At 44.7% G+C, this 26,543-nt stretch overlaps 2 protein-coding genes and 1 pseudogene across 8 annotated transcripts in view; 2 read left to right on the top strand and 1 right to left on the bottom strand.

Annotated features, from left to right (window-relative positions):
• Art3 (ADP-ribosyltransferase 3 (inactive)) overlaps positions 1–26,543 on the top strand; it is an 88,454-nt gene that overhangs the window by 25,305 nt on the left and 36,606 nt on the right. The window contains exon 1 of one of the 7 annotated variants that reach the window (XM_052198190.1): positions 15,844–15,949. The exons of the other annotated variants lie outside the window; for them this stretch is intronic. The gene's annotated coding sequence lies outside the window, so the exon portion shown is untranslated. Of the gene's footprint in view, positions 1–15,843; positions 15,950–26,543 lie in introns of those variants that run through there. 7 annotated transcript variants of the gene reach the window in all.
• Cxcl11 (C-X-C motif chemokine ligand 11) lies at positions 5,131–7,826 on the bottom strand. Its single transcript, XM_052198194.1, has 4 exons — positions 7,722–7,826; positions 6,335–6,461; positions 6,167–6,242; positions 5,131–5,968 (listed from the first exon to the last, which is right to left on the bottom strand). The coding sequence occupies exons 1-4, from the start codon at positions 7,780–7,782 to the stop codon at positions 5,927–5,929; spliced, it is 306 nt and encodes a 101-aa protein (XP_052054154.1). The 5' UTR covers positions 7,783–7,826; the 3' UTR covers positions 5,131–5,926.
• On the top strand, positions 8,491–19,504 carry LOC127696326 (CWF19-like protein 1; annotated as a pseudogene).

Here is a 26,543-nt window from a genome sequence, read left to right as displayed (position 1 = left end):
TTGGGGAGGAAAAGGTTTATTGAGCTTACACTTCCACGTTGCAGTTCATCACTAAAGGAGGTCAGGACTGGAACTCAAGCAGGTCAAGAAACAGGAGCTGATGCAGAGGCCATGGAGGGATGTTCCTTACTGGCTTACTTCCCCTGGCTTGCTCAGCCTGCTCTCTTATAGAACCCAGGAGCACCAGCCCAAATGTGGTACCACCCACAAGGGGCCCTCCCCACTTGATCACTAATTGAGAAAATGCCCCACAGCTGGATCTCATGGAGGCACTTCCCCAACTGAAACTCCTTTCTCTGTGATAACTCCAGCCTGTGTCAAGTTGACACATGAAACTAGCCAGTACACAGGCCTTGAGGTTCAGAATTTAGCATTTGTATGCACAGCAGCGCCGGACCAACCCCCAACACAAACCACTCCTCAGATGCCCCTTAATTCTAGTGTCTCTCCCTCCATTCCTTCCTTCAACCCTGTCTCTCTGCCCCCCCCACCTGACCTTCTCCTCACCGTTGTTTGCCCCCCCATCCCCACCCCACCCATAAAACCTATTCCATCTGCCCCTCCCACAGAGATTGATCCACATGTCCCCCTCCCAGTCTCTTCCGCTATACCCGACCTTTCCGCGTCTAAGGTTGTAGCTTGGTTTATCATTTACCTAATGATTAATATCTACACATAAGCAAATATACACCATATTTATCTTTCCGGGTCTGGGTTACCTCACTCAGGATGAAGTTTTTTTCCCCCAACTTCTACCCATTTGCCTCCAAATTTCATGTTGTCATGTTTTTGTTTTGATTTGATTTTTAGAACATTTATTTATTTTGTACATGTGTGGAAGATGAGGACAGGCACCCCACGGTGCACCTGTAGAGGACAGCTTATGGGAGTCAGTTCTCTTCTTCCACCATGTAGGCTCTGGGGATCAAACTCAGGTTGTCAGGCTTGGTGGCGAACTCTTTTACCCATAAACCCACCCACCAGGCCCTGGGTATGCAGTCGTCTTGATGGACCAGCAGTGCAGTCAGTCTCTTAAATGAGCACCACGATGTCATGTTTTTAACAGCCGAGTAATACTCCATAGTGTAAACGTGCCATGTTTTTTTTATCCATTCGTCTGTTGAAGGATATGGAGTTTTTTTTCACAATTTGAGCTCTTATGAACAGAGACCAGTGGAGATGGTTAAGCAAGTGTCGTTCTGGTAGACCAACGCCTGTCTTCCTGAGGAGGACTTCCATGTTGGCTGTATGAGTTTGCACTCCCACCAGCAATGGAGGAGCGTTCTTCTTGTCCCACATCCTGCCAAGCACAAACTATCGCTTGTGTTGTTGATCTTCACCCGTCTGACAGCTGTGACATGGAGTCTCAGGGTCATTTGGATTCACATTTCACTGGCGGCTAAGGGTGTTGACCATTTCTGTCAGTGCTTCTGAGCCATTTGAGTTTCCTCTATGGAGAATTCTCTGTTTAGATCCGTATCCCAATTTTTAGATTGGTTGGTGTTTATTTGTTTGTTTGTTTGTATTGTTCGTTGGAATCTAGTTTCTTGATTTGTGCATCTGTTGGTTCGCAGACGTCTCGGGGTTTATTTGTGGATCTTCTCAGCACCCTACTTGTGAGGGCTCAGGATCCCATCCTGCTCAAAGGGAAACAAGCCACTGTAACAGCGACACCGCCAAACCAATAAGAAACCCACTGACAATGATTAAAGCCCAACTAATACATCACCAAAGATCATAACATGGTGAATAGTGTGTACTGTGAAGTTAAATATTGATGGGGGGGTGAATGAGAATAGTGAGTGAATGGATAAAGAGATGGGGGAAGAGAGAGGGTGAAAGAAAGAGCAAGGATATATCAAAAAAAGTGAGGGAGGGCACGGTGCCCGTCCCAGGAGGGAGAAGAGAACAGGGAAAAGGAAGCATCTGACTGGCAAGGAAGAAAAGCCCCAGCAGCAAAATCAGATGGACATCGCAAGAGGAATCAAAACTCAAAGTCTCTAAAAAGAAAAGAACACAAAATACCGCTAGGCATATAGTCCCCCCCCACCCCCAAAGCATTGGAGCCACTTTTGGGGATCCTCTAAGATTGAGGTCTACCAGGGGAGGGGCTGTCAGCTGATGCTGGAGTCTCCTGTCTACTGTCCCTTTGGGTGACTGCTGAGTTTGGACTGGCCAGTTGTCACGCATCTTCCAGGAGAAACTCTTTTTGGGTCTTACAGGAAACTGAGGTTGAAAATCACGTCATGACTTCAGACTTGCCCAGCCCAGTTACTACTGTCTTGAAAGTAGAATTAGTGACTAAGACAAGAAGAAGCTACTGTCCCCCTTCCAAAAAGACAACAGTTTTGTAAATGGGTATTATTTAGAAGCCAAAGTATGCGCTGACCACATCAGAAATACTTAAATTTATTAGCTATATCCTCAGTCCTTTAAAAGCAGTTGTTTTTTTTTAAATCAAAGATCCTAATACAATCCAACTCAAAGATGCACTAATTTAACCAGACACACTGAAACTAATTGAAAAGAAACTGGGGAAGACCCTTGAGGATGTGGGCACAGGGGGAAAGTTCCTGACCAGAACACCAATAGCTTATGCTCTAAGATCAAGAATTGACAAATGGGGCCTCATAAAATTACAAAGTTTCTGTAAGGCAAAGGACACTGTCAAAAGGTCAAAACGGCAGCCACCAAATTGGGAAAAGATCTTCACCAACCCTACATCCGATAGAGGGCTAATATCCAATATATACAAAGAACTCAAGAAATTAAACCCCAGGGAACCAAATAGCCCTATTAAAAAATGGGGTACAGATCTAAACAAAGAATTTTCACCTGAAGAAATTCGGATGGCTGAGAAGCACCTTAAGAAATGCTCAAGATCTCTGTAATCCCAGCACTCTGGGAGGCAGAGGCAGGCGGATTTCTGAGTTCGAGGCCAGCCTGGTCTACAGAGTGAGTTCCAGGATAGCCAGGGCTATACAGAGAAACCCTGTCTCGAAAAAAAAAAAAAAAGAATCCAAAAAAAAACAAAACAAACAAACAAACAAAAAAAAAAAAAAAACTGAGATTTCACCTCACACCAGTTAGAATGGCTAAGGTTAAAAACTCAGGAGACAGCAGGTGTTGGCGAGGATGTGGAGAAAGAGGAACACTCTGCTGGTGGGATTGTAAGATGGTACAACCACCATGGAAATCAGTCTGGCGGTTCCTCAGAAAACTGGACATGACACTTCCGGAGGACCCTGCTATACCTCTCCTGGGCATATACCCAGAGGATTCTCCGGCATGCAATAAGGACACATGCTCCATTACGTTCATAGCAGCCTTATTTATAATAGCCAGAAGCTGGAAAGAACCCAGATGTCCCTCAATGGAGGAATGGATACAGAAAATATGGTATATTTACACAATGGAATACTACTCAGCAATTAAAAACAATGAATTCATGAAATTTGTAGGCAAATGGTTGGAACTGGAAAATATCATCCTAAGTGAGGTAACCCAATCACAAAAGAATATACATGGAATGCAATCACTGATAAGTGGATATTAACTAGGCCAGAAGCTCTGATACCCAAGGCACAATTAGCATAACAAATGACTCCCATGAAGAAGTAAGGAGAGGGCCCTGATCCTGGAAAGGCCTGATCCAGCATTGGAGGGGAATATAAGGACAGAGAAAAAGGAGGGAGGTGATTGGAGAATGTGTGGAGAGAAGAAGGCTTATGGGACATATGGGGAGGGGGAAACTGGGAAAGGGGAAGTCATTTGGAATGTAAACAAAGAATATAGAAAATAATAATAAAAAAAGATTCACTAATTTGATATTTCACATGCTGAGGGCTGACAATAGAAAATACGAAAAGCCTTTTTGTTCCTAATTAAACAATTATATTTCTGTCAGAGCAGGAACCTTTGTATGCCCAGTAAAAACTACTTCGGGTTGCTGCGTGTGTAGCGGTCTTCAATGCGAGTGCTTCAGACAGGGCTCATTCACTGCGTTTTGTTCACAGCATGTTTCCACGTGTCATGGCATGCACACCACGGTGCACATATTATGTGCTCAGAACCAAGGTGGTCGCGGCATCCTGCAATGAAGCGTGGGCAAACATAGCTGCAAACACCTCGGCCTCCTGATGAGTTTTGAATTGAGTTTTGGTTGTGGATGCAGAGATCCTGTACTGTTGCCAGGTCTGTTTGTTTGTTTGTTTGTTTTGGTGACTCCACATTCGGGTGTGTCGTGTTTATGCACCTATGGACTGACAGTCATGATTGGAAAATGGACACACACATAAGGGAGCTGGGTAGAAAGGACCCAGGAGAGTCAAGCCACTGGGCGTCAGGGAACCACTGGTAATAGTGTCTGTCACTGCTGCTATTTCAGTGTCTGTGTGCTGTCACATTCAAAGTCGCAGCACACACAGCCTGGCTGGGTCTTTGCAGGAAATCTTTTGGTTTTCCGTTTTGGCTAAGCTCAGAAAGTCATACTAGGAGAGATTTTAAGGTGAAAGGTGTGGGGTTGGAGTAGCTAGGAAGAACCCCTTCAATCCCAAGTAAGGTTGAATAGAGTCCTTTATGACCACCATCGAAGTACACTGCTTTCTTTCTTCCTTCCTTCCTTCCTTTTACATTTGGGCATTTCTTTTATTTTATTTTATTTTATTTTATTTTATTTTATTTTAACATAGGGTTTCCATGTGTAGCCCTGGCTGACCTTGAACTCAAGAAATCCTCCTACCTCTGCCTTTCAAGTGCTGAAACTAAAGGCGTGTAACACCACACCTAGGTAATTTCTTTTTATTGAAATTTTTAACAATACCTTTTTTAAATCATATTTTCTTCTCATCCTCAACTCCTCCTCAGCAACACATACTTCTTTTTTTAAGTTTTTGGAGATGAGGTTTTTCTGTGTGGCCCTGGCTATTCTGAGAGACCAATCTGGCCTGGACCTCACAGAGATCTGCCTGCCTCTGCCTCCAAGTGCTGGGATTAAAGGCATGAAATATATTTCTAAAGAATTCTACGTGATGACAAGTACCTATGTACCTCTAAAAAAAAAATCTAAAGGCATCTTAATATCTAGAAAGCATGTAGTTGTTGATGATTTAATAAGTTATAGTAGCTTCCTAGAGAAACACAATTTTTATTCTTTTCAAAAAGAGACAGGGCCAGCCATCCCCACCAGTCACAGTATGAAAAAGGAAAGGAACAAAGCACATATTTACATATTTACATTTTTTTCTTAAAGGCAGACTCACAGAAAACAGACAGAAAGAGGTGCACAGATTTTTGTTTTTCAACATTCCTCTGGTCAGCAAAACCAATTTATTTTAAAAAATCTATCCAGGTTATTGTCACTGATAAAAACAGATAAAACCAGATGTACAGGAAATACATATCTTAACCCCTTTAGACCTCCTCAGTGGGAAGCCAGTATGACAAACTCAGGAAACAGTCGTGTTCTTACTAGTTTCTACAAGGCAGAAATGTCTTCAGGGCTCCTCATGAATGACAGCCTCTTTAAATGAACAAACAAGATAATAAGTGGAAATGTCTTCCTAGATGTTCTTGTGCCTCGTGATATTTGGGGAAAGGAATGTTTATTTGCATGAAAAATTCTTTGAGGAGTGGTTTACAGCACACACAGATGCTTTTGAGTCCTGCATTGGGCTGGACTCCAGTAACAATGCGCCCATTGTAACCACAGAAGGTAACTCGGAGTGTGCACACAGAGACACAGGACTCTTAGAGATAAATATTTTCATAGCCAAGCAGAACAGTTTAAACGGATCAGACCTCCTAGAAAAGTCCTGCAACCTGGTAATACACGGATACATATTCCAAGACAGAAGAGGGTCAGGTTCCTGCGTTCACAGTCAGATGCTCCTTAGGATGTCACTTTTTTTTTTTTTCCTCCAGGACATCACATGTTCTGGCGCCTTAAAAATGTCTTTTTTTCTATTGTCTGTAAATGAGAAAATGAAGAGTTTTACTTACTGGGTTGTTTTGTTTCTTCAGTAATTAAGAGCTGACCTGTAAAAACAATGTGGTGGGGGGTGGGGAGGATTCTGTTAGGACGGTAATGGGGTCTTCCCGCCTGTTCTCTGTGTCCCAGCGCGCTCTTGTGGGTAAAGCACACAGACCTGGCCGGCTCACGCCCTACCTGCTTTATGAAGCGGCCTTGCTTGGAGTTGGGATCCAGGCACCTTTGTCCCTTGTGAGGAGGCTTCAGGGTAACGCTGGTAAGGGAGACATAAAATAGTCTTAAACTTTGGTGTGAAAACATCAACAAAACAAAAGCACCCACACCGCTGTCACCTCCATCACATACATCACTTCAACTTTGTCGCAGCCGTTACTCGGGTAAATGACGGAAGCTTTCTCGATCGCTGCCATTTTGATCGCCTTCACTCCGGGCCCGATGCAAAGGCAGCGACCGCCTTTGAACATACTGAAGCCTGGAACAGACCACAGCTCTGGTCAAGTCCGGGCTGTGAAGTGGATGGCAGGCACCTCTCTGTTAACCTCATCTGTGCAGACTGAAATTAAGTTTTTGAGTCTCCCTATCATATTTCTGTCTGCATTAGGCTAATTTGCTGCATCCTTGATTATTTCATTCCTTAATTTTTGTTAATTATTTAATTTAGGTTGCAGACAGGACTCACTTGCTATTTGGACCAGACTTGTCTGCAAAGCCCAGGATGACCCAGAACCTGAAGCACTCACTACATCCTACCCCAGCTCAGCCTCCCAACTGCTGAAATTATATTACAGTATGGGCATGCTACTAACCCAGCACTTGATTACTCTATATAACACCCACACAGTAAGCAACCCAGAGAACAAAGTGGCTATTTTCTTCCGTCTTTATTTTGAATTATTTTATGACTGATTGAACGTGTATACAAGTATAGTTCACGGCCGCTGGTGATCTGTTCTTTACTAAATGAGCAAGTGGTTAATAATACGTTTGATCTTTGTCATTCCAAGTTCAAATTCTACATTAAGACTAAGTATCATAAACCACGTTGTCTTCCACAGTTGAAACGGTCTTTGACAGCTTGCAGATGCTCCCAGGGAAACCACAAAGATTTCTTATCTCATGAGGGTATCAAGAGTTCTAAAAATAGTTTGGCGTGTCACTCTAACGTCATATCTAAATTAGCCCCGGTCTTCTGTGATAATCAAATAAGAGCCATCAGACCACAGGAGACGCAGTTCCAGGGTCAGTTACTGGGAGATGTTAATGTTTAGAAACAGCCTTCACTGGAAGGCTTATGGAGAGCTGTCAGTATCCACACTACCCTTAAATCACTCTTGTCCTCAAGTGATATATGGCATTTCTATGTGTGCCATGTTTATAACCATCGCCAGAAAGAAATTCCCTTTTCTCTATTCTGAAAGTATTGGGTCATAATAAATTAGCAGTCTCATGGTTAAAACATTAATTTTTCCAGGATACCAACACAATCCCCATATAAGATTCTCTGAACAGACATTGAGGGCTAAAGGCTCTTGCTAGATAATTATCAGAAGATGAAGAAATCCATAAAATAATCATTTTCTTTAAAGATTTTCAGCATTTGCTGCCATTGCTAGAACTTCCAATATGTGAACTTAAGTAAATTATTAAAAAAAATACTGTATATTTTAGAGAAAAGAATTTTGAAAAATAACATAAGGAACAGACAGACTCAGAAGCCAAAGGTACCAAATACCTTGAACGGTTGTGGCCCAGATGATGACGGCCAGGGCTATGGCTGTGCCAGGCCTGTCCATCTCAGCAGCGGCTGCTCCTGCCTTGGCTCTGCTGCGCCTTCTTTGCAGAGAGCAGGGAGAAGACTGAACCTGAGGAGCCTCAGGAGCATTTATAGACCAGCAGTCCTCAGGCAGGATCTGGGGTTTCCCTGCCTGACTCATGCAACACTCTTCCCTCCTGGAGTTTCTCTTTTTCCTGAAGTCAGTGCTGGTGTGTGTCCCTTTCTGTTAGGGCTAAGAAAGCCCATGGAAGGTCAAAGTACCCAGGAGCTAGAATGCTTTGTGCACAGTAGCTCACCACAGGGGAAGCTGCTCTTGCAGGTGACTGTTCCTAGAAATGCCTTTGATTGTGTCCTGATTCTGGGCAGTGAGTCCACAGATTCAGGAAAGCCTTCCCAGATCCAGGCAGCCCATCCTGCCTCCTTCACACAACCACTAAAGGACAGTTGGACAAGGCATATGTTATACATACCAGGCGACCGTCATCTATCTTTACTTTACTTTTTCCTTCTAATTTCATGTCTGAAACACTCTCCACATTACCTGTGCATTGCATCTATTTTTTTTTAATTTTAACGCTTTCTTTCTTTCTTTCTTTCTTTCTTTCTTTCTTTCTTTCTTTCTTTCTTTCTTTCTTTCTTTCTTTCTTTCTTTTCCTTTCCTTTCCTTTCCTTTTCTTTCTTTCTTTTTTCTTTCTTTAAAAGGCATCACTTAGTTGCACCAAGTTGTATGCTTGTATACATTCTATTAAGGACTATAAAAACAAAATCACTGACGTTCCAACCTCGAGTGCTCATTGGTGTTCCTCGCTTTGGGTGTCTGGCCCAGCCCAAGTTGTCATTACCGCCGGCTCAGAAGCCACTGCCTCTCTTGTTCTTGTGGAGATGTTGAAGGAAAGTTTGATGTTTTATTGCATAGAGTTCAGACAATTGAGAAGAAAAGTGGGAACTTTAACCTGCTGTTGTGTATAGGAATTTTTTTTTTGTCTCTACCCAAGATACTGAGTGGGCAGAATTTAAGACTGGCGGCAAGCAAGCCCCAGACGTACGTGCTTGGTGCCAGTAACCAGGAAAGAGTAAAATTATTTCCAAGATGCTGATGGGTGTGAAGTGACACTGAAAACGTCACTTACCTGTGTTGAAAAGGTGGCATCTTCACTGGAAGCTCAGGGCAGAGGCCTTAGCTGAGTCAGTCCTAGGGTGCATTTTTAGTCACAAGGAGGCGCCGTTCCCGAGAACAAGGCTGTGTTCGGTATCCCAGTTTAAGGGTGTTGATATCTCCCCCACGTCCCCATGACCCAAGAATCTGAGGAACTTTGGGAATCCCTCTGGAGAAGTAGATACAAAAAAATAAAATAAAAATAAAAATGAGGCTGTACTTTGGTCTCCAGCCTCACCTCAAGCTTGAAGCCAAGGTACCATTTTGCTGCTTTGGAAAATTCGGATAACGAGAGACGTGCATACTGGGATCCTTGTTGTGCTACAGGAAGGCACGCAACATGCCGCGCGCTTCGTAGCGCTGGCCTGGCCGGTGTCGGAAATCCAGAAAAGAAAAAGGCTCCTTACGCATTCACTGCTGGTCCCTTGAAGCCCACGGCTGTCCCAGAGCTGGTGATGTCACTGAGAACTCTTACAGCGAATCCGGGAAGCAAACAGCTGTGGGAGAACAAATCCCTGCCCCTGAGGAGGAACCAGCGTGTCAATTTGCTCGATTTGAATGAAAAGCAGGTAAGGAAGCAGCCATCCCCAGGAAGGGATAACAAGCCTCCTCCAGGACTTTGGGTTTTGTCCTGCCAGCCCTGAAGTAGAAAAGCATTTGGTGGTTGTCACTGGCACACATTGCAACCTTGCCCCGGCCTAATGAGGCTTCCCTGGTGACCGTGTGCCCATCCTGCCCACTGGGACTACCCAGGCACAGGAGCGACGACAGACTGTTGGAAATGCAGAGTCCTCGGACATCAAACAGATTGCCCAGCCAGGAGCAGCGCATTTTTTATGTTGAACTTGGCATAGAAGGAAAACTTTTCCACAGAATTAAAAAGAAGTTTACTTTGCAAATTGGAAGGGAGATCCTGGCCAGGGAAGCTATTCCTGAGAAGACTGACAGGGAGGCGGTGTCAAACCAGTAAGGAGAGGAGGAGGAGGCCCTGGCTTGCCGCTTCCAGAAGACTTTGAGCTCTTTGACTTTGGACGACTATCCAAAGGGAAGGACATGCCATAGGTCACAATGGCACAGGAGATTTTTCCAGCCTGTTCTTAAAGTGAAGCTACCGTCTCTGGTGAGGGAAGCCTCCCTGCCTCCCTTCAGTATTTCCTGTGGACCCACTGGCAGCAGGAAGCCTAGGATTGACCTTTTTTTTTTTAAAGAAGTCATTCTGAGATGCAATGATACGTTAAAAGAATGTCTGCTATGAATTTCTAGGAACAGTTCTGTTTCTACATCCTCATAAACTTTTAAACCTTTGAGATTGGGTGCGATAGCTCATGCCCATAGTCTCAGAAACTGGGGAGTTATGGCAGGAGGATTGCTGTGAGTTCAAGGCTACTCTGGACTACATAAGTTCCAGGACAGTCTGGGCTGCAGTGTGAGACCCCTCTCACCCCCACACCATCACCCTCCCAAAAATGTAAAAATAATGTTCCCAAAGTCTTGTTACTAATAAAAAGGGAACACTTTTCTAAGATTGAAAAAAATAGTGTCTCTCGCACCTCTTAACTTTTCTGAGTCAGTTTTAGATATCACTTAGACAGAAACTAGCGGGTACAAATCTAGGGCATTTTTTAAAACGGGAACCTGAAGGTGGCCGTGGCCGTGGCTGTGGTGGTGGCCGTGGCTGTGGCGGTGCACACCTTTAATCCCAGCACTCAGGAGGTAGAGGCAGGCAGATTGTGAATTAAAGACCAGCCTGATCTACAAAGCAAGTTCTATATTTGTAGATCATTTAGGAGACTGCAGAAGCAGAGTGAAAAAAAAAGGCCCCTCTTCCCCCCTGCTGGTGATCTGTAAGGCCACCGCTGTCACCCCGTGTCACCCTAGAGGTGGAGGGGCAGTGCCTACCATATGCCTATGGCTGGGTCTGCTTTCCCTTAGAAAGCTCAGTGTAAATGCTTTCAACCTTCACTTCCGGTCCCCGGGTAACAGCGGTGAAAGCAGGACGAGCGGAGGCAGGGGCTGTTAACTCTCTTACCCGATTTCCAGCAGCTAAGGAAAAGCCCAGCCTTAAGGGTAGGCAGCTGTTCTCTCCCAGGCTTCCTGTCAGTAATCCAGTTTCCTGGAAAGCGCCACCCTTTTACCTCAGTTCAACAAATGTTCTTTAATGTTCAAATGTATTGAAGCCCTGGCATTCTTACAGGTACGGTCACCAGATTCCTTCTCTACACTTGATCTTAGCCAACCTTTGGCCTTGCGTAGGATTTCTGTTTGCTCTGCAGCAGGTGGCGCAGGAAGGCTCCGGAAGGGGAGGGTCTTTAGGATTGGTTCTGACTTGCTCCCAGCCGGGCAGTCTGTGGGGTCTCAGGAGAAAGGCTTTCTTTCCAACTACCCCTCACCAATAGATCCCCTGATCTCTCTGTGTAAATTTTGGTGTGTCTGACCAGGAGTGGCTCATTCACCTCCTGTTTTGAGTTCTTTAAATCGCCATATCTTGACTATCCTCCTGCCTCATCCTTTCAAATGGTGAGAAGAAAGACATGTGCAGCATGCCTGGGCTTTTCCTTATTATTATTTTTTTTAAAAAAAATAACATCTTTTTATTTATATAATGATTATTTCTTATAATTGTATAGCACTGACTACCCTTGCCTAGCTTAACCAGAAATAATGTAAATTACATTCGTGGTTTTAAATCTCCAGCAGCCACATTTAAAAGGTAAAAAATAACTGACAATAATTTAAGCAATATATTTTATGTAACTCGAAACATAAAAACTACTGCCTAATGAGCATCAACTGGGATTTTATTTATTTTTTTAATTAAGTGTTCAAATTGAACCAATCACATGCCAAATACTCAGGTCATATGCACTTAGTAACTGCCACCCTGGACCGGAGGCCCTAGCGAGTGCATGCATTGCACGGTTCCTGTGTCCTGGTGCCGCAATGCTCAGGATGAAGGACAGCAGTGCAGATACTGTGATTTTGCTTCATGGAAACATCTGTTCCCCTGTGCACTGTGCACTGATTCTCCACACTCTTGTCTTTGGGTAAAGTGAACAAAGCTCAAAATATGGTTTTGTTTATAAAAAATATTTTTATGGGGCTGGAGAGATGGCTCAGTGGTTAAGAGCACCGACTGCTCTTCCAAAGGTCCTGAGTTCAATTCCCAGCAACCACATGGTGGCTCACGACCATCCTTAAAGAGATCTAACACCCTCTTCTGGTGTGCTAGAAGACAGCTACAGTGTGCTTACATATAATGATAAATAAATCTTTAAAAAATATTTTTATTACTTTTAGTTGCGTATTTGAATATGTGTCTGTATGGGGCATGTACGTGTGAGTGCGAACGCTGTGAGAGGCCAGCAGGGTCGGGCACCAGGAACTGGAGCTACAGGGATCCTGAGCCATCAGTGTGAGTGCTGACAACTGAACTCAGGTCCTCTAGATGAGTAGTGGGTTCTCATAACCACTGAGCCATCCCTCCAGCCTCCTAAACTTCACATTCTGTCCTTCCAGGGCTATTGACTTCTTAAGTTGTTATTTCTCCAGTTGGACTATTTTCTGTTTCGTATTCCAGGTCCACCTACTCAAAGTTTCCCATTGGATTTAAAGGAATATCCTAGGAAATGAGTCTAATTTCCGTATTTTAAAAAAAAGTATTATCTGTGTGGTCTGCTGAGCTTTCTGTTCCTGTAATAAAACACTATGACCGGAAGCAACCTGGTAGAAAAAGGGTTTATTTCCGCTTACAGGTCACAGTCTGTCGCTGAGGGGAGCCAGGGCAGGAACTCAAGCAGGACCTGATGCAGAGACCGCAGAAGCACGCAGCTTCTCCATCTTGCCTCTTACTCGCTTTTTAATACATCCCAAGACGACCTGCCGGAGGGGTAGCCCTGCCCACAGTGGGCCGAGCCCTCCTCGTGTGGGTCAGTAATCACAACAGATGTGACCACAGGCCAGTCTGATGGATGCGGTTCTTCCATTAAGGTTCCCTCTTACCAGGTCACATTAGGTAGTGTCAGGGTGACAATAAAAACCTACTCACACAGTGTGAACAAATTGAACTTTCAGTAAGACTTCCAAATGACTGTGGACTTTAAAACGCTGGGGCTGAGGGTGCAGCTTGGGTAGGGCGCTTGCCTAGAGTATCTGTAGCTCCATGACTGAGTCCTGAAATCCCCAGCATAGTTCTCAAATCTAAAGAGATCAGTGCAAGTTATCTATGGACAATGTAAACTCTCCAATCAATATGTTTCAGAATGCACAGTGACGCCTGCCACCTAACGCTAGTACCGAGGTCTTTTCTTCAGTTCAGTTGTGAGCAATGGACTAGAAATGGAAACTCTAACATTCCCTTTTATTAGAAATCAGCGTGATGTAACAGGATCCTGTTTGAGGTTTATAGAAGACAGATGACTCACTCCTGTGGGAAAGATTGCCAGAAGTCCAAAATAACATACCCGGGCTGAAGACAGCGATAGCCAAACCCAGATCCTTTAACCTATGGGAGTACAAACCCTGCTGTTCTTTTATACATTCAGTTATTTTAAAGAGATGTTAGTGATTTTTGTTGTTGTTAAGACATGAACAGCTGGGCGGTGGTGGTGCATGCTTGTAATCCCAGCACTCTGGGAGGCAGAGGCAGGTGGATTTCTGAGTTCGAGGACAGTCTGGGGTACACAGTGAGCTCCAGGACAGTCAGGGCTATACAGAGAAACCCTGTCTCGAAAAAACCAAATCCAAAAAACCAAAAAAACCAAAAAACAGAGAGAGAGAGAGAGAGAGAGAGAGAGAGAGAGAGAGAGAGAGAGAGAGAGAGAAATTAACACTGTGATTTCCTTACATTAAAATACTGAACCAGAAGTCAGGAAAACCATATACAGTGTGACAGTGTGTTCAAAGTGTCTGTCAGACCCTGAGCAAGTCCACAATAAAGGAAACAAATAGAAACTAGAAATAAATCATAAAAACACAAAAGTCCACTAAAACACAGAGAAAATTGTGCATTTTCTTGTTGCCAAAGAGCCCCGGAGTGAGAGTGAGTTTTGAAAAACATTGTTTCTAAACTTAAGCTTGATCTTCTGGTAATTTGACATAAGAACATGTTTTCCAAAAGTGCATTCTGCTTATGCTGTCTGGTGTCTGAAATGACACCACCGTTGGGCGAGCGCGCACAGAACCGAGGGGCAGTTTCAGTAGTCCCTTCTGTGCGCGCACAGAACAGTTTCACAGTTTCAGTAGTCCCCTCAGTCTGACCTCCCATGCTGGAGAGAACCATTATGAGTCACAGTCCCCAGCCTTGCCAGCATCCCAGAAGGGTGGAATCACAAATGCCGCTCAGCTCACACGCACAGTACCTGCCGGAGGCTGTGCCGAACTTTTGGTGCTAAAGGGAGGCATGTTAGTGTCTGAAAGGCTGAAAGGGAGAGGCAGTTTTCATCTTCCAGTGATCGGATAATTGGAAAGCTGTTTGTTTTGTGTGTGTGCATGTTCACATGTCATTAGGGGTGCACATATGTATGCATACAGAGGCCGGAAGTTGATGTTGAGTGTTTTCCTGGATTGCTCCATTTCATTGGTTGAGGCAGGTTCTTACAGAGCTTACCAGTTCCGGCTAGTTTAGTTACCCAGCTTGCCCTGAAGATGCCCCAGCATGGGCACTACGGGAACTCTGGCATGTCTGCCTGGCTCTTATGTGGGTTCTGGGATGTGGCGTCCAGTCCCCATCCTTACCAGGCAAACAACTGATGCATTGAGCCATGACCTCAGTTCCCCCATAAACAGTTATTGAGAGTTGGACCCACTGTACCAGTTCATGCTGGTCTGTTGTCAGCTATCTCCAGCTTGTTCCTGCTGTTAATGACTCTTACTGGCTGGGTTAAATCTTCTGTGTATTTTTCTCTGTTAAGCCATGGGTGTTTTGTTTTGTTTTGTTTTGTTTTTAATTTTATCCTTTCATTGCTTTTGGAAATTGAGTTTGAGATACAGAGAGTTTGAGCTGAATATTTCTATCTTTTTCAAAGAAAAATGATCAGATATAATAGTAGTCATTGTTTGCTTTTTTAAAAAAAAAAAACAGGAAAGCACAGGACATCAACATTATTTTATGTATGACCAGACTCGTCTTGGGATGTTACTTTTTATGAAATCCACTCCAAGCTAATCCTATTAGTACATAATTAACTCATGCCAAAGCTCTTCACTTATTTTATTTTGAAAATGTATTTTTTTAAGTAATTGTGAAAGAAAGAAAGAAAAGAACCTGAGTTTAAAGACTAGTTAATTTGGAGTTGTGGGTAAGGTCAAAAGACCATATGCCAAGACTCAGAACACAGGGCTGGAGTCATGGAGCAGTGCCTAAGAACACTGGCTTTTCTTGCTGAACCAAGGACTCGGGTTCAATTCCCAGCACCTCCATGGTGACTCAACCATCTGACTCCAGTCCAATACATTCTTCTGGTCTCTGAGGGCACCAGGCATATACGTGGTACACAAACATACATGCAGACAAAACACCCATACGTGTGAAACGAAATGGAAAAGCAATTCTAAACACAGGGTGTGTTTGCGCTCTGTACGCTGCCTGGCTGGAGTGCCCCTCTTTTCTGCGGTCCTCGGCGCTCCTTGGGGGCTTGCTGTATTTTGCATGTATTTGAGCCAGGAACAGTATGTAGTACAAAACAGCTTCAGTGTCACCATAAGCTTCAGAGAGAGCATTTTCCTCCCAACAAAGGCGGCTCTGTGCACGGCCACCCAGAACGGAACATGACTGCCAGGGCAGTGTCGATGTTCATGTTAATTTTCCAAGCTGGGAAACAGCATGGCTATTGTTAGGGACCAGAAGCATGCGAGAGAGTAGCAGTGAGCAGCATCACAAACAACTCGTGGGTTCAGTAACAGGGCAGGGCAGCCTTGGGCAGGGGAGAGGGTCGGAAACACAGGTGGGTGATACCGCTCCTGGTCTAGCCGGAGGGTCTTGCTTCAAGGGCCGAGTTCTGCACGTGGATGTGGGAAGAGCCATGTGTGCAAGGTATGATACTGCATTGGGCTGCCTGGCATTTTAATAGGCTCCGCCTCCGCCAGCTACAGGGGACATTCCGCTATATGCGGTTTGGTTTGCCAGTTTGAACTAAAGGTTAACTAGACCTCTTAAACCTAAGAGATCTACTCAGAAATGTAACAAAGGAGTTTGGAAGGTCATTATTGTGGTTGCAGTATTTTATTATATTCAACTTAACTGACAAAAATAACTTTTTAAATATTTATGGAAGCTTTGAGGTTAGTGGTTTTTTTAAATTGAGTATATTTCTTTTTAAATAAAGTTAAGTAAGAGTCCGGTCATTCCCCTGCTTCAGTTCTGCCTGAGACCCACACTTTGTTTTCTTCCTGTGGTCCCGGCTTCCTAGCTCTTGGTTTTAATGCCCAGAGAAGAGAGTAGTGAAGGTATGACCAGAGAATGATCTCCTTCCAGGCTTGTCGCCCACCTCTGGCCCGCATCTGTACCTGTTAGTGGCTGGGTAGCAAGGCGGCTGGCTGGCTGGCTGGATGGATGGATGGATGGACGGATGGATGGATGGGTGGGGACCCAGATCATGGCTGTTGCTTGTTTGCTGTCTGCAGTGTGCTGTAGAGTGTACACCGTGTCTCCAGTTCCACAGTATTTCAGTAAGAAAGAGCACATCTTTTTAAAGAAGAAAACAAGGATTCAAACAGTGTGCATTGCTATCTTAGCCACTTAAAACAACTTGTAAGAAGCAGGGTCGGTAGCAGAGGCGAACCGCACAGGAGAATTCCTTCCTTCTCTGTTGCAGTAGCAAGGAAGGGAGACCTCAAAGACCTGGCCGGATCTCAAATACCAAGGCCTCCCTGACAAAGGAGGATCAGAGCCAGAGGCTGAGTGTGGTATGTTGGCCGAGTTTACCCTCTGTGTCTCCATCTTGACCAGTAGTAGCAATTCTCGAAACAGCCAGCGCACATCCCACAGACAAGCGGAAAGGCGACAGACCTGGTGTTGACACTTGGCTGAGGTGGACAGGAGCTGATGTCAGTCAGATGGAGCAGATGTTTAACCCAGCAGGAATCTGTATCAGATGGAGGCCAAGAGACCTTCCCTAGCCAGTGGGGGAGAAGCAGGTGGGGAGACCGCTCCCTCCTTGGCCCACTGTGTTTCACCATTGACCACTATTACTTCAAGGCCTCTCTCAGAGCCCCAGCCACCCTAGGTCTCGCCACACTGTGTAATCCCAGCCCCTCATCTCTAGAACCTTTAGATTGTATATTAAAAATTTACAAATATGAAATGGGAGGGGTCCCCAGGATCAGCTTGGGTAGCACCCTGAGTTCTGGAAGGGCCACCCTAGCAGGGACGGATTTTCACTTGTGCTGCACAGTCCCTAAGCGGAGTCTGGAAAGCCACGAGCTCTTACAAACATGTCCTAAAACCAGGGACTCCAGAAATAGTTGTTAAGAATAGGGGACTAGAGGGAGAGGGAGGAGTAGCACGCTTCGTCATTCAGGGGACATTTCCAGACCTGGTGCTTGCTAATGATCCTTGTCACTGTTCAATAGAAGCAGAACAATGGTGAGAGGAGAGGCCAGGGAAGAGACAGAGGCCCCCCTGCTCGTCAACCCGAGGGGAGAGTGAATACACGCAGCTTTCACAGGTTGAGACCTCGAAGACCTGCTCTCTAGAAAAATAGATCTGCTCTCTAGGCTAGCTGGCTGGAATAGTTACCTCACGGTGATTTTGAAATAAACATTCTAGTGATCATGAGTAAAATTAGTAGAAAAGACTGAGTTTTCAAATGAAACTTGAATTGGGTACCATCGATAAGTGGGAACCACCTGTTAATCAGAATTAAAGGGAAGGCAGCCAAACTTTGGTATCTTATCACAGATAGATATTCGTTATAAACCCAACACGCTGAAATAGCTCAGTGTAAGTGCTTAGCGCAGGCACGTAAATGAGGATGTAAATGAGCATTGTAAATTAATGTAAATTAATGTAAATGAGCAGATCCCTGAGCTCACTGGCTGGCCGGTCCAGGCAAACCAAGGAGCCCAGACCTGATTCGGTGAGAACTCTTGTCTCCGGAAGCAGGACATCACACACACGCTCACACATCCACATGTGCATGCCTCCACCACAGAAACACCTACAGCATACACACAAAAGATCATTTGTACGTAATTTAAAATAGTTATGTGCCCGGATAGCTCAGTTGGAGAAGCAAGAGACTCTAAAAAAGTAAAAGGAAGGAAAGAAGGAAAGAAGGAAGGAAGGAAGGAAGGAAGGAAGGAAGGAAGGAAGGAAGGAAGGAAGGAAGGAAGGAAAGAAAGACGAAAGGCAGGCAGGCAATCAGACAAACAGGGCCATAGAGATGCCTCCGTGGGTAAAGCAATTGGCCCAAGTACCTGAGTTTGGATCTCAAGAACATGAAACCAGAGGCTGTAGTGCTCCTTTGCAACCTGAGTGCTCCCGTGCTGAGATTAAAGGCAGAGGCAGGGGAATCCCCTGACTCTCACAAGGCAGCTAGCCTGGACTACACACTGTGAACAGCAAGATGCCCTGTCACAAACATGGTGGAGAGGAAGAGGCAGCACCATGCACCAGGTGTGTGCTGTGGCATGTGTGTGCTGTGGCATGTCTGTGCCTACGCTCCCATGAGCACACATGTGCACATGTTCATTATCACACACACACCACATGCACACGGATTAAAACATAGGCGTGGTGCTTGCATAGCGTCTCAAACAGTGTTTTATAGAACATCCCCCAATGATCTTAATCTGACGTCCTCCTGGAACACGTTTATTCATTTTTGGCAAGAGAATTATGAAATGACGTTTCCTTCTAAGTGCTGTATCAAGCGTTGTGATTTTGAATGACTTACTGATAATACTTTGATCGTCTTATTAAGTCCGTATCTGTCAGGGAGGATTGTTACACATAGGAGGAGACTGAGGAACTACGAAATGTGAGCCCTGGACCAGATCCTAGAAAAAGGACATTGGTGGCAAATTTGGTCTGAAGTTTAGTTAGTGATGTGGTCCCGTCGCTCACTCCCTGCTCTGGGGGATTGTATCACGGTGATAAAAGAAGTTGACATTAAGGGGGAAGTGAGGGGCAGGGGCCTTCTTCGCACCTTTTTTTTTATAATCTTCTTTTGCCTAAAATTAACTCAAAGTTTCAAAATTATTGTACATGATTGCATAGTGCTTATTACGATCGTCCGTTTAAACTTAGAAACCGTAGAAAGAACATCATATGACACCAGACGATTGAAATCTGTGGAAATAGGCTCTGGCAGCTCTGAAAGGGTGGTCCAAAGTCCTTCACAGGGACGGAGATGCCGAGGTGAAAGGAAACCCTACAAGTTACCTGAAAAAAAGGCGATTGGTGCAGAACCACTCACCGGCTCCCTGCTGTGCGTCCCCAAGCTGCGTTGCTAGAAGGATCTCCAGGTGCTCACCTGAGGTCCTGTGTGGCAGTCGCTCCGCCATGAGCTTTGTGAAGATGTTTGTGGCTGGACATGCCTTGGTGCCCAGGTCTAAAGTCAGCACCTTTGTGCCATTTTCTTTTTGAAGCTTTTGCTGATTATTTTGCCTGCATGTAGGTCCATGCACCAAGAGCACACCTGATGCCCACAGAGTCTGGAAGCGGGCATAGAGGCACTGTGAGCCGCCCCGCTGGTGCTGAGGGTCAAAGCAAGGCACTCGAGTGAGAACAGCAGTGCTTTCAACAGCCGAGTCATCTCTACATTTTCTTACGCCAGTTTAAGAGTTCACTTTCCCAGCCGCTGATGTGCACAGAGGCCCCCGTCCTGGACCTCTGATGCTCTTCTCTGCTTTTCAGCTTGAAATATTCCCAAAGTACAGTGAGAGGACCCGTCGTCCCCATTTGATGTATGTGGGTACAGGGCAAAGACCTTGGGACCATCCCACGTGGTCATTGAGCAATTGTACGGCTAGAAGACAGCTAGGCTGGGATCTGCACTTGGCCATTTTGGGTTTTAGTTTTATTTTTGGTTTTTGGGGTTTTTGTTTGTTTGTTTGTTTCTTTGTTTTCAGTTTAAGGCCCCAGCTGCATAGTTTTAAAACACACAGAGCAAAGCAGGGACTTATAGTAAGGCATAGAGTTGGTCTTCTCTAAAACAGCGAAAAACTACAGTAAAATCAACATTTACTGTCACTGTTGAGAAAGTTTTGATGTCCATGCATGCCTTTTTATCATGTGTATGTATGTGTGTATATGTGTGTGTGTGTGTATACACACACATATGTATAAAAAACAAAACCAAACCTAATCAGGTCTGAAGGTACCAACCCCTAGGAGATAGAAGAAGGAGAGTCTCTTTGAGTTAAAGGCCAGCCAGGTGGTATACACAGTGAGACCCCGTCTCAGACAAACCAGTGAGCAAAAGCAAAACCCCAAAACTTGTCCAGCTCTGGAATACCGGCCCTGTAAAATGTTTAAAATTGAAGAAAAAAAAAAAGATGTTATGTGAATCAGGGTAGAGTGGCCCTTTGAGAGACACCAAGCAGGTCTAGCTGGCGTGTGACATGGGATGCACGTTCCTCCGAGAGTTAGTTAAATAGAAAGTTGGTAAAATGCATGTATTAGCACTTAGACACTTGATAACTGTCACAATTTCAGGAATCAGTCACTGTCGGTTCATTCATAGGGTCAGATATATTCATCTTGATCTTTCTGTTTTCTTGCAGCAAAAATACCCTAATTATTTAAGAGGTGAGAAAGGTAAAAGGAATTTCCTGTCTATTTATACGCAGAGCGGGATGGGCCCGACCGCGGCAGAAGCAGCTTGCCGGTCCGTTTCTGTAGTTAGGGCTTTTTCCTCCCTGGGTTGTTGAGTTAAATTTTTAAACAGAAACAACTCGTGGTTTTGTTTTGCGTTTTGTTGTTTTGTGTGTTTTTAGTTAGTGGAGAGGGTGGGCTATCGGAGCACACACTGGCTTAAGAACTTCCGAAGGTCCTGGCTCTTTTAGTTTGACCTTCCCTTTCCCCACCCCACCCCACCCCTTTGTTTTTATGATAGTCAAGACTGTGCCTCAAACTCGTAATCCTTCTGCCTCAGTCTCCATGGCTGGCTTATGTTGTTTCATTTTATTTGTTTTGCTTTTGAGACAGGGCCTCACTGTGTAGCCCCTGCCGTCCTAGAGTTCACTGTGTAGACCAGGCTGACCTTGAACTCACAGAGCCTTGCCAAATGCTGGGATTAACATACAACCCCTCTAGTGGCCTGAGGTTTTGTTTGTTTTTTTTAATACCTATAAATTTTTTTAAGATTTTTTTTTGCCTTAACATTAAAAGAGTATCTGCAGAACCTTTCTTGGTTTTCTAAGTACAAACCTGTAAGTGGCTTTTTGTCTATGTTCTCAGTTCATTTTCCCATGCGTAGATATCTCAAAAGACAAAGATATGCTGTCCCTTGTCGGCCACTGAGCCGTCTAACTGTATTGCTCAGGCCGCTCCAGACTGGATAGGCAGCTGAGTCAAAGAACTAAGTGACTTGGACAATCTAGAAAAGGGAATAGCAGTGTTGAGTAACGTTAATAGGGGGGGAAGTTTATTTAAGAGAAAACCCAGGCTGATGGCGTAGGACTCAGCCCTCAGACTTGCATATGCTTGACAAAGAAGTGAGGCGACAGAGTAAGTTATCTATGGGACGGGCACTGGATATGCCAGTGAGGGGCAAGAAATCTGCAAGTTGGTCCTTCAGGGATTAGAACTCGTTTTTCTATAGATGCCAAAATGATGACAGTTCATTTTATGGGGTTCCTTTAAATCAGGAATCTTGTCTCTTAAGTCATACTTCTCCCTCATTTGCCCTGTGTGAAATAAAATGGAAAAGGAAGGGAGGGAGAAAGAGAGAGAGACAGAGAGCTTGCGATTGAGCAGTTATTTATTGGTCCTGGGCCATGTTAGAACGCTCCCAGACCCAGGCTGGTCACCATCTGCCACGCCCACACAGGGATTGTCCCTGCCTGCTAGATTTGCTTCCTTGCTTCTAAAAGTTAATGTTTCCTGTTTCAGAAGGGAACACACTTACAGTTCTGAAACAGCAGTAAGTTATCTTTAGTTTTCCTCTAAGTTAGGCCGATGTTCCCACAGCAGTTACTTCACGGGGGTTTCCAGCTTTGGGAGCAGAGGCAGTCATGGCACGTTTGATTACAACATCCACCGAGCCGCAGGGAAGAGCTCCAGCCTTTCCTCCAGAGTCCGTCATGGTTCACTTTCTTAATAGTGCTTCACAGAAGACAGTGTGCTGGCTGAAAGTGAAAGCTTTCTTTGCCAGGTCAGCCCTCTCATCTAGGAGGGCACCTAGGACAAATCAGGCCCTGTCTCCCCTTGGTTTTGCCCTCTGTTCCTGCGTTTTGGACATCTTACAGCCGAAAACAGATTGCCATCGCTTGTTTTCCCATCCCACTTTGTATTCTGTGGTGAAAGAAACATTTTTCAGATAAAGATGGTTAAAGTGGAGCAAGGTACAGTGGTTCACAACTTCAGTCCTAGCACAGGTAGAGGTAAGTGGATGTCTGAATTCAAGGCTAGCCTGGTCTACAGAGCAAGTTCCAGGACAGCCAGGGCTACACAGAGAAATGATGTCTTAAAAGCAAACAAACAAACAACAACAACAAAAGGTGGTATTGAAGAGAACAACAGAAGAGGCCGTGTGGAGCAGAAGAGGAAGGAGCAGGCCTGCTGCAGTCTGTGGGCGTGATTGTGCAGACAAGTGGGGAACCCGCCCCACATTCTTGCAATTCTTCCTTCCTTGAGGCTCGTCTGGTCACCTGGTCTTAACTGTCACCTCTTCCCATGAGATACGCGGAAGTCTTTGCGTGCGCACTGAGCCCGGTTGTACATCCACCCACATTTTCCTGTGAGACCGACTGGAAGAGCAGTTCAGAATTTCCCTGTGAACCAGGGAAGTAAGTTTCCTCCTCTTCATGGCCTGCGAATTAGACCTTCAAACCATATGCGGTGTGCGGTGAATGCACAAGGGTTTACAGACCCGAGGGTTACCTAGAAGACATGTGCAGCAGGAAAGCACGAATTTCCCGTGGGCTGTGCCACTTCCAGACTCAGCGTTCCAGAAAGGCATAAAAGACCCGAGAGACCCCGGGTGGGACAAGTCCTACGCTCCTGCCCTTCACTCACTGCCTGGACTGCCCTCACCACTGAACCTTCCTGTTTTCCTCAGCCACAGCAGGCAGACCGCTGGTTGTAACTCAGCATAGAACGAAAAATCTACGGTGTGCTGGGCACGATGACTCCCAGTACTCAGAGGGCTGAATCAGGAGGAGTCCAGCTTTGAGCCAACCAGACTGCATAGCAAGACCTTCTCAAACAAACAAACCAACAAACAACAACCCCAGACAAACAGAAAAAAGGTTAGAAAGGAATCTGAGGTGGGAGGCCTCGTCTGGAATGCAGGACTCCGTCCCCAGGACTGCACGAACCAGGCTCTGTGGCACATGTCTACAAGCCCAACAGTGGAGAGGCAGAGGCAGGAGAATCCGGAATTCAAACACATCCTTAGCTATATAGTGAATTGGAGTCACTATATTGGAGTCAGCCAGGGCAACAAGAGACTCAAACAAACAAACAAACAAACAAACAACAAAAATTAGCTACCTGGGTATTTTGAAAGTTTCTGAGTCAGATGTGATGGCTCACACCTATAATCCCAGTTTAGCTGGAGGTTACCCCAAGAGGCTAACCTGGGTTACACAGCAAACTTCACATCAGCCTAGACTACAGAGACCCTAGCTCAACAATCCAAAGGGGGAAAGTCTTTCTTGTAGCCACATTTGAAGGAGGAGGAGGAGGTAGAGGAAGAAGAAGAGGAGGAGGTAGGACTAGGAAAAAGCAAGTGAAATTAATATTACTAACCTACTTTTTAAACCATTGTATCTAAAGGGCACCCTTACTTTCTTACTGTTTGAAATCCTTCAAGATTTTATCCTGACAGCCCTCAGCATTTGCATTCTAAGTTTCCATCCCAAATAATTAGTCTATATTTAGGCTTCATGCAATGTCAAGTTTAAAAACAGATGCAAGTACTTCCGTTGTTCCAAGCCCTGAAAGCTTCCCAGCAAACCAATGGCAGCTTTAAAAATTAGATAAAACGAAATGTCCTGAAACCTTTCAATTTCCTGGTCACCAGGTCACTTTCATAGTGCTGTCAGTAGGCATGGGAGCTGGCGAGGGGGTTACAGCTCTCCTCTGGATGAAGTAGAGTTTTCCTCCATGAAATCCCACCAGCTACCCCCCTCCCGTGTTTGGGGAGTTTCACTTAACCCAATGTATTTAATATAAAATGTCCTCAGTCCCCACACTGCATACTTCCCATCCTGCTCAGTCCACGGGGCTTTTTACCTCCCTCTAACTCGCTGTCTGATTTACTGCCTCCCCCAGCCCGCATCACTTGTCAGCTCTAAGCTCTCTGGAGCAGGATCTGTTTCGTTTACTGATACCTCAGCGGCTGTAGTTCAGGAATTAGCTGATTTAGTTTAGTGGTGGAGTGCTTGCTGGCCGTGGGCAAATTTTCCAGCATTGAGAAACTAGACCGTGCTCACTGGATTAGTCATTATAAAGGCCTGTTATGTTGTTAATAGTATATGCTGAGTTCAGTAAGACCCAGAAGATGTAAACACATGGCTGACTACATGTTAAGTGCAGCTTGAATGTATTCTTTGTAGTCGGTGCTATTGAAGCTGCAAGCCTCGGACAAAGGGACGGGAGGGGGGGGGGAAGAATTCGGATTTAGTTAGGAAGTCGAGGCTCACAACTCAGAGTAAGGGCATGAGAAGGCCCAATTCAGAAACTGGAAACTGGACTTAAAACTTGTGCCACATGCATTCTGTTGAATGGGGATTTCTCACTGGGGATTTCAGTTATGCTCCTCTGTCGGCAGCTGCTTGACACAGAGACACAGAGAGCACAGAGAAAGAAGAGGAAAGAAACGCATCATAGATCATAGGCTGGGCAGTGGTGGCACACCTTTAATCCTAGCACTTGGGAGGCAGAGGCAGGCATATTTCTGAGTTCGAGGCCAGCCTGGTCTACAGAGTGAGTTCCAGGACAGCCAGGGCTACACAGAGAAACCCTGTCTCAAAAATAAAAAAAGATTAACAAACAAAAAGAAATGCACCATAGAACTCACATTGAACTGTTTGAAACAAGAGACATTAAGAGAGAAAATAAGTTCCTAGCTGATTCATGTATTATCCATTTTTGTTTGGTTGGTTTGGTTTTTGGGTTTTTTTGCTTTGTTGTTGTTGTTGTTGTTGCTGGGCCTAGTGTATACGCCTTTAATCCCAGCACTTGGGAGGCAGAGGCAGGCAGATTTCTGAGTTGGAGGTCAGCCTGGTCTACAGCGTGAGTTCCAGGACAGCCAGGGCTATACAGAGAAACCCTGTCTAGAAAAACCAAACACAAACAGTCAAGTGTAAGAATTGGGTTAGAATTTTGACAGAGATTGCATTGAATCTGTAGATTTCTTTTTGGTAGGATGGCCATTTTGTTGTTGTTGTTGTTGGTGGTGGTGGTGGTTTTGTTTTTTTTTTTTCAAGACAGGGTTTCTCTGTATAGTCCTGGCTGTCCTGGAACTCACTCTGTAGTCTAGGCTGGCCTCGAACTCAGAAATCTGCCTGCCTCTGCCTCCCAGAGTGCTGGGATTAAAGGCATGCGCCACCACTGCCCGGCAGGATGGTCATTTTTACTATATTAATCCTACCAATTTGTAAGCATGGGAAATCCTTCTATCTTCAGAGATCTTCGATTTCTCTCTTCAGCGTCTTAGAGTTTTTTTTTTTTTTTTTTTTTTTTTTTTTTTTTTTATCATATACATCTTTCACTTGCTTGGTTAGAATTACCCCAAGATATATTTTTTGAGACCATCATAAAAGATGATGTCTCCCTGATTTCTTTCTCAGTCTGTTTGCCAATTGTATATAGGAGGGCTACTGAGTTTTATGAGTTAATTTTGTATCTAGCTATTTTAGTAAAAGTGTTTATCAACTGTAGGAGTTTCCTGGTAGAATTTTTAGAGTCATTTATGTATACTATCATATCATCTGCAAATACAGATAGTTTGAGATTAGAGTCTCCATTGAGAACTTAGATGGTATTCTGACAGGTCTGCTCATATATGCTACTTGTTGTTTTTCCTTTGCAGCTTTTAATATTCTTTCTTTGTTCTGTAAGTTTAATGTCTTGATGTTATGTGCTGAGGTGACTTTCTTTTCTGGCCCAGTCTATTTGGTGGTCTGTAAGCTTCTTGTACCTTGATAGGCCTCTTCTTCTTGAGGCTGGGGAACTTTTCTTCTATGAATTTATTGAAAATATATTCTTGTGCCTCTGACCTGGATTTCTTCTCATTTCTTTATTTCTAGTATCTTTAGATTTTGTCTCTTCATACTTTCCCAGATTTCCTAGATGTTTTGTGCCAGGAGGTTTTAAATGTTAACAGTTTTTGACTGACGTGTTCTTTTCCTTTATCTTGTCCTTTATCTTGTCTCCAATGTCTCTCCTCCACCTCTTGTTTCCTTTGGTGAAGCTTGCCTGAGTTTTCTATTTGAGTTCCTAAGTTTTTCATTTC

The sequence above is a fragment of the Apodemus sylvaticus genome, chromosome 11 (genome assembly GCF_947179515.1).
Source record: "Apodemus sylvaticus chromosome 11, mApoSyl1.1, whole genome shotgun sequence".
Taxonomy (NCBI): domain Eukaryota; kingdom Metazoa; phylum Chordata; class Mammalia; order Rodentia; family Muridae; genus Apodemus; species Apodemus sylvaticus.
This window is presented reverse-complemented; position numbering and strand designations above follow the sequence as displayed.

What these genes read in the sequence shown, in the direction of transcription:
- Cxcl11 (XM_052198194.1), bottom strand. Translation starts at nt 7,782, where the DNA reads ATGGACAGGCCTGGCACAGCCATAGCCCTGGCCGTCATCATCTGGGCC. An exon ending in CTGGGCCACAACCGTTCAAG is followed by an intron (nt 6,462 to 7,721) that starts GTATTTGGTACC and finishes GGTCTGTTCCAG; the next exon opens with GCTTCAGTATGTTCAAAGGC. An exon ending in AAGGCCGCTTCATAAAGCAG is followed by an intron (nt 5,969 to 6,166) that starts GTAGGGCGTGAG and finishes TCTCATTTACAG; the next exon opens with ACAATAGAAAAAAAGACATT.